Raw genomic sequence first — 10,806 nt, 5'->3', positions numbered from 1 at the left:
AAAAAAAAAAAAAAAAATCTGAATGTCTGCAAATTAACCAACAAGTGTCTATGTAATCAAGGATTCAAAAAAGAAATCAGGATAGAACTCAGAAACTGTATTAAAACAAATGATAATAAAACATATATAATAATCAAAACTTATAGGATATTTATGGGTTTAAATTAATTCATTATATTATGAAAGAAGAAAAGTTAAAAAAAAATTATTGACCAAAGAGGCTGGAGGGAAAAAGAGCAATTTAAACCCAAAGAAATTACAAGAAAGGGAATAAAAAAGTTAGGAACAAAAACTAATGAAATGAAAAGCAGACACACAATAGAAAGATCCATAGGCAAACTTTTTTTTTTGAAAAAAAGTAAGTATATTGATAATTATCTACAAGACTGACCAAGAGCAAAGAGAATCAAAAGTTGTCAAGAGTATGAATTATCATGATCAGAAATGAAAATGCGGGCATCACTTCAGATCCTATGGACATCCAAAATGTAATAAAAATATACTATGAACAACTTTATGTCAATACGTTTGGCAGCTTCGATGAAATGGAAAAATTCCTTGAAAACATGACCAGTTATGAAGACTTAACACAGATAGTATTCCCACAGTAATGAAGACAGTCCGATGTTGCTGTAAAGTTAGATAAATAGACCAGTGGGATAGATTGAAGTCCAGAAACATATGTACCACGTCTCTGCAGTCACCCAACCAACCACTGAGAGCCCCTGCAACTTAGTAGGGGAAAGATGGTCTTCTCCATGAGTGACATGGCAGCATGGGGACGTCTGTATGGGAAGAATAAAAATACTAACATTGCCCCTGAGTTGGTTCAGGTTCTCCTGCAGCAGAACCTGAAGTGAGAAGATCCACGTGTCTGTAATTTACTGGGGACATGCTCCTAGGAAAATATGGGAAGCAAAGTAAGATTTCAGGAGAGTGAGGGTTTCTGTGCAGGCCCAGCTTCTGCCTAATCAATGGCAACTCTTCATCATAGACCATGAGTTTATCTTGATGCAGACAGGGGAGCTTGGCTTTGGAACTCCAGCCAGAAACAGCAGTGACTAACAGCTGTGAAAGGGATATAAAGTCCAGATACAGGGTCTTCCCAAGTACTGTCTCAGTCGTGGACTCTTGGAGACAGATGCACACTGAGGCTGGGGTGGGGCAGAGAGAAACAGTGGTATGACCCAAACGGACCTGGTGGAGGACCTACAGGGTCCTCGGCTCCCCCCACCTCCCACCTCACGTCATACACAAAAATTCATCCAAGGCAGAGCCCAGACCTAGATCCGAAAGGCAGAACAATAAAGCTATTAGGAGAAAACCTTCATGACGCTGAAGTGAGTAAAAAAAAAAAAAAGACATTAAAAATTAACAGGACATGAAAAACATCAGTCATACAAGATAAAAATTATAAATGGAATGTAATTAAAATAACTTAGTTATCAGAATATGACATTAAGAGAGTGAAAAGGCAAATCACAGAGTGAGAGTGTGCCTAATTTCATTTGTCTGGAACAGTTCGTCAATCTTTCCTTGACATTCGTGACCTCGACTCTTCTGATTACAGGCCAGATCTGTTCTCATGATCCCTCAGTTTGGGTCTGGTGTTTGGCTGTGCATTTTTGGCAGGATATTAGTCAGCTCAGGCTGCCACACCTAATATGACATGGTGTCTGAAACAAAAAAAAATTATTCTGTCGCAGTTCTGGAGGCTGGAAGTACAAGATCAAGGTGCTGGCAGATTTGGATCCTAGTGAGGGCTCTCTTCCTGGCTTGCAAACGGCCGCCTTCTCACTGTGTCTTCACAGGCTGGGGGAGAGAGAGAACAAGCCCTCTGGTGTCTCTTCTCGTAAGGATACTAACCCCATCATGGGAGTCCCATCCTCACGACCTCATCTAACCCTGATCAGCTCCCAAAGGCCCTGCCATCAATACTGTCACAGTGGAGATGACACAAACATTCAGTCCTTAACCGGCAGAAATATCACAGAAACGACTCTGTTCTTCTCAGTGCATCCCATCAGGTGGTGAATAGTTTCGATTTATCTGGTTATTGATGACGTTCACTTTGATCATTTGATCAAGGTGATGCTTGCTGGGCTTCCCCGCCTGTAAAGTTACCTCTGACGGCATAAAGTCATAAAGTTTCTTTGTGATTGCGATGACTCTTCAGGAAGTTTCTTTGGAACTAAAGATCCCTGCGGTTGTTCAACTTCCAGTTTATTGATTTATTAACATCAGTATATTAAACTCAGATTCCTATTTTATTTAATGAACTGGAATCTTGACTAACATTATTGGTTTTGATGCTCAAGTTGTCTCTGGCGTGGCCGGTAGGAAGCGACTCCTGTGTGTTTTCTGCAAGTCGTCGCCCTGGCTCATCCTGCCCCTGACCTGTCTCAGTCTGGAAACAGCTGCTTCTCCAGGGAGCCCCGGGTCCTGTCGTGGTGAGTGGTATTTAGGGCCCAGGGTCTGCCACTGGAGGAGGGGGTGGGGTTACTGCTTGCGGAGTCTCCTAGAGGAAGGAGCTGGAGAATAAATGGATTCCTCCAACTCCAATCCAACACCACAGGCTGCATTCTAGTTTCATACCTTTCAATATTTGTCACTCTCTGCCCACAGTGAGAAAGAGGACTCTCATTAGCTTTAATATCTTTACTTCTTTTACCGACCCCCTGAGTGTAACCACCTCCCTCCCATTGCCACTGCCCGTCTCCCTGCAGATGCCCTTCTCATCATGCTTGGCTCTGGCTCCCTCCTTGCAGCCCCTCCTCTCCATGCCCAGCCTCCTGCCCTCCTCCTCGAGTACCTTCTCCACAGGGATGCCCTCACATTCTCCTCTCTGTGCAGCTTCGTTCGCAATAAAAATTACTAATCACCACTGTTCACTTCCCTTCCCAGAGCCGGTTTTCTTCCAGAGGTATTCTATTCTATGCATTGGAATTATTTATGAATAAATATAAGGATAGTTTCTCTCCAGATATTACTTGAACCCAAAGATGTGCATATTTATTTATTTTATTTTCATATGCATATGAAAATATGTCAGTAGACATTTGAGTTATTTCCCATTGGTGGCATTTATGCATAATACTGCAATATATAAAGGACATAAATATTATACAGAAAACTACATCAAGCATAAATGTACAACTTAGTGACTTTTATAAAGCAAATACTCATGCAACCACCACCAGCATCAGCAAACGGAACCTTCCCAGCAACCCAGAAGTGGCCCCACCTGTGCCCAGATTTGTCAAATGCATCGTTTTTCATGATGATCACTCTATTTGTGTCTTGCAGAGAAAATCAGTAGCCAAATGGAAGATGTTGGTAATTGTGACTATATTAAAATTGGAAACTTCTGTTTATAAAAAGATGTCATCAAGAGAGTGAGGAGGAAAGCCTCCAAGCGGAAGAAATTATCTGTACTGCGTAGAACCGTCAGAGGACGTGGACACGCTGTCCTGAGAGAACCCCTAGAATCACGGAGAAACTGACAGCCTGGTAGGAAAGAAATGGTCAAGACACTGAAACAGGCATTTCACAAAGAGGAAAACCAAATGGCCAGTCAGCGCACAGAAAAGACGTTCGACTTCCTCACCCCTCTGGGAAGCACAAACCAAAACCACCGCGAGATACTACCACGTGTTCCCTTGAGTGGATAAAATTAAAAAAAAAAAAAAAAAAAAAGACTGACAGCAGGTGCACTGGGGAGGAAATGAAACGGTGGGAACACACACTGCTGGGGAGGCACAGACACATTGCAGGGCGGGCGTTGCCTGCTGAGGTGGAGGATCGGCAAACCTCATAATTCGGCGATCCCACCACGAAGGATCTGCCCAAGAGACACGGGGGCCGGGGGCCCCAGGCAGCGCGCACAGGGATGCTGGTAGCAGTGTTGTCCCTAAATGCCAAGATGGAAACTGCCCAAGCGTTTGTCGGTAGTAAAATGGATATGTATGCTGTGGTACATGATGCAGTGGATGTCAGGCTGCAACGAAAATTCATAAGCACCCCAGTGAATCCCAGGGGTGTGACACCGCGCAAAACAACAAGCACAAAACAGTGCATGGCCTGGTTCCATTCATAAAAAGCTCCAAAAATCGGGAGCCTGTTTAACAGGTGACGGCGCTGAGGGATGCACTCGTAGGTTGTCAAAATGTGCACAGGAACTTGGGACTGATTGCTGGGTGTGGATCATTCAGGGTGAGGGTCCCAGCTGGGAAAGAAGGGGGGCGGGTCAGAAGGAGCCCCTGGGGGCTTCTAGGGGTCTGGACAAAGTGCTCCTTCTTGATATTTTATGGCTAAATTGATGGGTGATTGTTTTGTGAAGATTCATCAAGCTGTACATTTAAAAAAAATGTTACTTTTAATTGACTTTGGGCACTATTCTGTGCATTATATTTCACATTTAAGAAGTTTTTGTTTAAAGAAATCCTTTCTTTCCTATAGGTCACGGACAGCTCACTATTTTTGGCTAAAAGTCATCGTTACTACTTTGAAAATATTCGATTTTCTCTGGCTGCTTCGAAGGCATTTTCCTCTGTCTCTGGTGCTGCACAGTTTGGTTGTGATGTCCTCAGTCAGGGATTTAGTGTTCTATTGTGTGGGTTTCCCTGATCTCGAACTAGGGGGTTGATGGAGCTTATCAACTGTGGGCCATTTTCAGATGCTGTTTCCAGTGACTACGTCTGCCTCTCCCACCATCACAGCCTCTCTGGCCAGTCTCCCAGGAGCGCATCTCTCATCCTGGCTGCCAGCCGCCCCTGACCACCCCTGCAAAGCCTCCAGCTCAGCAGGTGGATGTGAAGCGGGGGATGGGGAGGAGATTCCTGTCCCTTTTCTGTCTCAGAACAGTTCCCCTCTCCGCCCAGTCCCTGTCAAGGGCAGTTCCTCTCATTCTGAGGTCCAGTGCAATGGAGCTCGCCTCAGTGGGCCCTGTGGTTTGGTGGAGTCAGAGACTTCCCCAGCCCCTTGTGCCCCTATCCATCTGAGCTGTCAGCTGCACGCTATGGGAGCAGGAGGACCCCAGGGAGCATATATTCCTGGTCTCTAAAGCCCCCGTGGGACTGCTGAGCACATGCAATTAGGAAAGAATGTTATGCAGATCTCCCATGTCTGGAGAACAGGCATCAAGCTCTGCCGCCTGCTGGAGTGGGCAGTGGCTTGGCAAGGGCAGGGGAGCCTAGAGAGCTCTGGGCCACTGTGGTCACAGGAAAGGAGGCTTGGGGATGACCCTATAGCACATCCTCCCCAATGCACACACATTCTACACATGCACACAGCCACACACAGCACACATACACAATACACACATGCACACATACATGCACACATGTACACACAACACACATATGCACATAGTCACGCATGCACATATTCACAATCCACACATGCACACAGTCACACACACATGCACACAGTCACACACAGCACATATACACACATACACAGCCACACACATGTGTACACAACACACACACATACATAGTCACACACATGCACACAGTCACAAACATGCACACACAATACATCCACACACATGCATACACATGTACACACAATACATACACATGCATGCACAGTCTCACACATACAATCACACAAAGCACATTTACACACAGGCACACAGGCACATATGCACATACTTGTACACACAACACACAGATGCACACAGTCACACACACATGCACACATAGCATGTACGTCACATGCAGTCACACACATGCAAACACATGTACAGTCACATACATGCAAACACATATACACATAATATATGCATGCAATTAGTCACACACACATGCAGTCACACATAGCACATGCACACATGCACACAGTCACACATAATCAGTCACACACACACACATACACAGACAAAAGCACACATGCACACACACTACACACACACATGAACACATGTGCACACAGTCTCACATAAGCACAGTCACACGGACATGCAACACACATGCACAGTCACACACACACACACACAGATGCACAGTGAGGCTCAGCCTTTACACTCCCCTCAGTCCTGATCCTTTATTTATTTATTCATTTATTTATTTATTTATTTATTTATTTATTGAGACGGGGTCTCGCTCTGTCACCCAGGCTGGAGTGCAGTGGTGCAATCATGGCTCACTGCAACCTTGAGTTCCTGGGCACAAGCAATCCTCCTGCATCAGCCTCCCAAAGCACTGGGAATATAAGCATGAGTCACTGCGCCCAGCCCCAATCCTTTTAAACTGGGCTGTTGGGCTGGGGTCCCAAGGGCAGTGACCAGGGCAGCATGGGGAGAGGCGAGGGCAGGGAAAGTCACCTGACTCCCAAAAGATACAGAAATATATGGAGGCACACAGGGAGAAGGACAGAGAGAGACAGCGAGAGGGGGATTCTTTCTTTCATTCATACAATGTTTATTGAACGTCCAATGTTTGCCAGGCACTGTGCAAAATCACATAAAAATGAGGCGGGAGGAGTGCAGTGGACAGGGAGCGCCAGCAGGTCAGGCATGAGTACAGACAGGCAGAGACACAGACTTCGAAGCCGGACCCCAGTGCTGGAGCTGACGCCTGCTTGCTTGCCTGCTGAGGGCGAGAATGCACCTGCTATGGGGGCCTGACCTCACTGTGGACACCCACCGCAGGAGCACCAGTCTTCCCCCGGTCCCCAGGGTGTGGAAACCAGGGGCCTTTGTAGCCCCACATTGCCCGGAGTTGGATACAAACATCCCAAGAGCTAGGGGTGCCTCTACTGGCTGGAAGGTAACTGTTCCATTTCCCCAGCATGAACTCAGAAAGCTTCAGCCAGGCACAGGCACGTCCCAGGGAAAAGCTGGCTGAGGGCTTCCCTAATGCAGGTGTGTTTCCTCCTGGCCCCTGTCCCAGGCAGCCACCAGCACTGGCATCGAAGGCTTAAGGAAAATAGGGAAAGAAAGCATTTGCCCCTCTACTTTCTTCCCTCCCAGGCATAACTTGGACGACACCTGGACACTGGGGTTGGCCTTAGCTGACCTCATGACCCAGGACCCAGGTCTCCCCCAGGTGACCCAGGAATTAGAAGCTAGGACCCTCTCTCTTCCAAGGCCCAGCAGCCTCTGCCATCATTTTCCAGCCCAGGCGCATTCAGGAAAGCCTCTGGGTCTAATGGTGAAAGCATCCAAAGTGCCCACAACCGGGTTGCCCACATGCTCGGTGAGGCGTTCAGCCGCCCCTGGCACCTCTCCCACCATCCTCCAAGAGGCACGATGACAGCTCCATGCAGCCCTGTATCAGCCTCGCAGCCGCCGCCTCCTGCCCGCCCATCCCACCACTGCCTAGGGTGAAGGGTCAGTGCTCAAGAGTCCCACATGGTCCCCACCCTGTCCCCTCTCTCGACTCGGACCCCCAAGCCTTCCCGTTTTGAGGTCACGCACTCCCTTCCCCTCCCCTCTTCCCTGAGCAACCCCTCCACCTCCGCCTGGGCTGCAACCCAGGCCCATGGGCAGGTGTTGGCCATCCTGCCTTCCTTTGCGGGTTTCTGGGTCAAGACTGTGACCTGCCTCTTGCTCACTGCACTCCTGCCACGGTATGCCCTGTCTCCTGCGTCTGTCCCATCTGCTGCTAACTCAAGGTCCTCCCTTCCGAGGCATCCCACGTCTCCAGCCCAGAAGGCTCTTCCCTTCTCTGCTTGGCATCTCAAAGTCAACATCTTCTTCTCCCTGGTTTCCTGCTGTTGGTACACAGCCCTCCCTACCCACTGGGCTGTCCAAGTCAAGGGGCAGGAATCCTCCAGGCTTCTCCCCTAGCTTACCTCCCAAACCAGTCAACCCCACCACCTGCACAGCTGCCAGGCGCCCTGCTGTCCAACCCTCTGCTGCTGGCCCCAGCCCAGGCTCAGCTCCTCCACTTGCATCCACCTCTGTCCATTGGGATCCCCTCCAAGCTGGCCTCGCTACCCCGGAGGGCATGATCTTCCCAAAACACGAAGCGCACGGCCATGCCCCTTCCCTGGGAAAGTTCGCCTGCCTTCCCAGGGGATGATAAGTCCTTCCCACTGCACACCTGAGCTGTGGGATTTCCTGCAGTTTCCCAGACCAGCGGGGCCCCCACAGCGTGAGGCTCTGCACCCATGGCCAGTGCCTCATCTTCTTCATCTTCACCTCCCCGCCTCCTTCGTGTGCCTTGACACCCTGCGCTTTTCCTAGTGCACCCTCATCAGACTTGTCTTCAGGGCTGACTGGCACCCCCATGACTCTGCCTGAGTTCCAAGGGGACAGAGCCCATCCCTGCATCCTGCCTTCCACATCGCAGACTGCGCGTGCCATGGACCGGGATGGCACGGGTCTCGGCCTTTGAACAGCATCTTCAGTTGATTTTCACAGTGATTGTAGAAGTGAAAGGTCATTTTCCTATGTTACAGTTAAGGAGATGGGCACGAGAGAGGTAAAGGGGCCTGCCTGGGTCCCAGAGCCCTCCAGGAGGGACAGGGGTTAGCCAGGGGTCTATCGTCTCTGCCTGCTGCTTCCTTCTGAGTGAATGTGTGGTTTCCTTTGCTCTGATTTGGCCAACGCAGGCAGCTGAGGCTGTGCTCTACCCACTTCCGTCCCCCCAGGAGGCTGCCTGACCCTCTAAGCGACTCGAGTTTGGGGTACCTCCACCAAATGCCCACCCTCCCCATTCACCGTCTGGCACAGCTGTAATGGGGCAGACTGTCTCCTGCAGTCCGCTGTGACACAGTGCCAGGGGCCCTGACCACCAGGCAGTTCCTGAAGGAGGCTTGCAAAGCTTCCAGACTTTTCCAGGCCCTACCAGGGACACAAAGTAGAAGGCTGGGCTGGAGCTGCATGGGTATTTCATTGAAAGTTCACAGACACGAGGGCTCTGAGCAGGGTCACAGCGTGGAGGAGGCAGGGACAGGGAGCATAGAGTGAGTCGTCCCATCCTGGGACACTTTTGCCTAAGCCCTTCCCGCTAGGTGTCAGGTCCAAGGAGCCCCAGGAGCCTGGGAAGGGGCACGTGAGGGCAGGGACACAGACACTGGAAGCCAGGGTGCAGCAGTCAGGGAAGAAGCCCCCAGGCCCCAGACACAGGCAGGGCGGAGGCCAGGAGGCGGAGAGGGTGGGCTGAGGGCCAAGCTCACTGCCCCCTTGCTGTACTCAGCTTCTGATGGCCTTGCTGCCCGGTTCACAGCTCAAGGGAGCCCCAGGACAAGAAGCTCTGCCCTGCCCCAACCTCATGGGATCCTGCGTTTCAGGGACCATGAGAATAAACATGTCTCAGTGCTTGTCTCCGCCAGCGGACGTGCCTGGCAGGCCTTAGTAGTCGGTGAGGGGGTACCGCAGGAAGATGAAGACGAGGATGATGCAGGAGGCTGCCAGGGCAGAGCTGGTGATGTTGAACAGCCGGGCCGTCTTTGCATCCTCCACGGCTCCATTCAGGTCATTGAGAAGCTTCTTGTCTCGCACCTGAAGCCGGGAGGAGGAGAGGAAACAGGCAGTCAGCCAGGGAGCAGGGCCCCGGAGCAGCCAGGAGCCCAGCAGGGCCAGTGCCGCAGCACTCAGCACAGTATCAGTGTCTTGTTTCCGAGAGCTGACAAATGAACTATGGTTCTGGAGGAAGATGTCTCTGCCCTGGGGTACCAGACACTGATGAACTTAGGGGCACAGGGGCATCATGTCTGAAACCTCTCAACCCTCTACTGGTTTATAAAGTAGGTAAGATGTATTTATATATAGAGAGAAAAGCAAATATGGTAAAATGTTAACATTTGGGACATCTGGGTGAAGGATGTAAAGAAATTCTTTTCCCTTTTTGCAAGTTTTAAGTGATCAAAATAAAAGAAGTTGGCCTCAGAGAGAATATGATCGGAGGATGGGGTGACACAACTCTCTCCTAATTTGATTGGTTCTGCTTAGTTTAAAATTAACTGGGATGCCCTGAGGACGAGCGTTGTGCATTGACAGGAGAGACAGCAATCTCCAGGGCCCTTGGGGAGGGATATTAAGGTGAAGGGAGTGGGCTGGCACTCAGGAAGTCCTGGGGAGGCAGTGGACTGAGCTGGACTCATTTCCAAGAAGCGACCTTCATTCAGAATGAGTTATAGGGCCCTCCCTCCTCAGCACTCTTTCTTTCTATCACATCCACAGACATGTGCGTGAGTTTGCTGTAAGAAGAAACCAGGATGAGGAAGGGAAAGAGAATGGAAAGAGAGGAAGAGAGGAAAAGGCAAAAAGTCTTTGCCTTAGTAGACTGGGGCTGGGCTGAAAGAAGGAAGGTGGGTAGATAGATACTGGGACTGACTAATGCCTGGATCCCTCAGTGCACAGATTAGGCAGATGGACAGGAGACCCAGGTCAGAAGAGTGGACGGACAGAGGATAGATGGGCGGTCAGGGCAATGGGTGTGTAACTGAGTGGAAGAATGGAAGCATGAATGGTTTGGCCTGTGGGTGGATGGATGGAAGAGGCAGAATAGTGGAAGGAACAAAGGGAAAGGAGAGAAAAAAGAGGATAGAGGGAGTGGGGAAGGGAAAGAGAGAACGCAATCCAGTGGAGTGGAATGGAGTGAAGTGGAGTAAATGCAGTGAAGTGCAATAGAGTGGAGTGGATGGAGTGGAGTGATGGAGTGAATGCAGTGAAGTGGATGGAGTGGATGGATAGAGTGGAGTGAGGTGGAGTGAAGTGGAGTGGATGGATGGAGTGGATGGAGTGGAGAAGATGAAGTGGAGTGGATGGAGTGAATGGAGTGGAGTGGATGGAATGGATGGAGTGGAGAGGATGGAATGGATGGAGTGGAGAGGATGGAATGGATGGAGTGGAAT

At 49.7% G+C, this 10,806-nt stretch overlaps 1 protein-coding gene and 1 long non-coding RNA gene across 2 annotated transcripts in view; both read right to left on the bottom strand.

Annotated features, from left to right (window-relative positions):
* Window positions 1–6,401: 6,401 nt before the first annotated feature.
* Window positions 6,402–7,763, bottom strand: LOC105545337. The gene is made up of 2 exons (XR_001006904.1): window positions 7,055–7,763; window positions 6,402–7,019 (listed from the first exon to the last, which is right to left on the bottom strand). It is a non-coding gene; the product is annotated as an uncharacterized LOC105545337 (long non-coding RNA).
* A 1,058-nt stretch (window positions 7,764–8,821) lies between these two features.
* The window catches only part of IFITM10 (interferon induced transmembrane protein 10), a 23,722-nt gene continuing 21,737 nt past the window's right edge, over window positions 8,822–10,806 (bottom strand). Inside the window, exon 3 of the mRNA XM_011988260.1 lies at window positions 8,822–9,451. Within this exon, the coding sequence (XP_011843650.1) occupies window positions 9,302–9,451 (150 nt within the window). The 3' untranslated portion in view covers window positions 8,822–9,301. The remainder of the gene's footprint in view (window positions 9,452–10,806) is intronic.

Source organism: Mandrillus leucophaeus, unplaced genomic scaffold (genome assembly GCF_000951045.1).
Source record: "Mandrillus leucophaeus isolate KB7577 unplaced genomic scaffold, Mleu.le_1.0 Scaffold325, whole genome shotgun sequence".
In the NCBI taxonomy this organism is placed as follows: domain Eukaryota; kingdom Metazoa; phylum Chordata; class Mammalia; order Primates; family Cercopithecidae; genus Mandrillus; species Mandrillus leucophaeus.
This window is presented reverse-complemented; position numbering and strand designations above follow the sequence as displayed.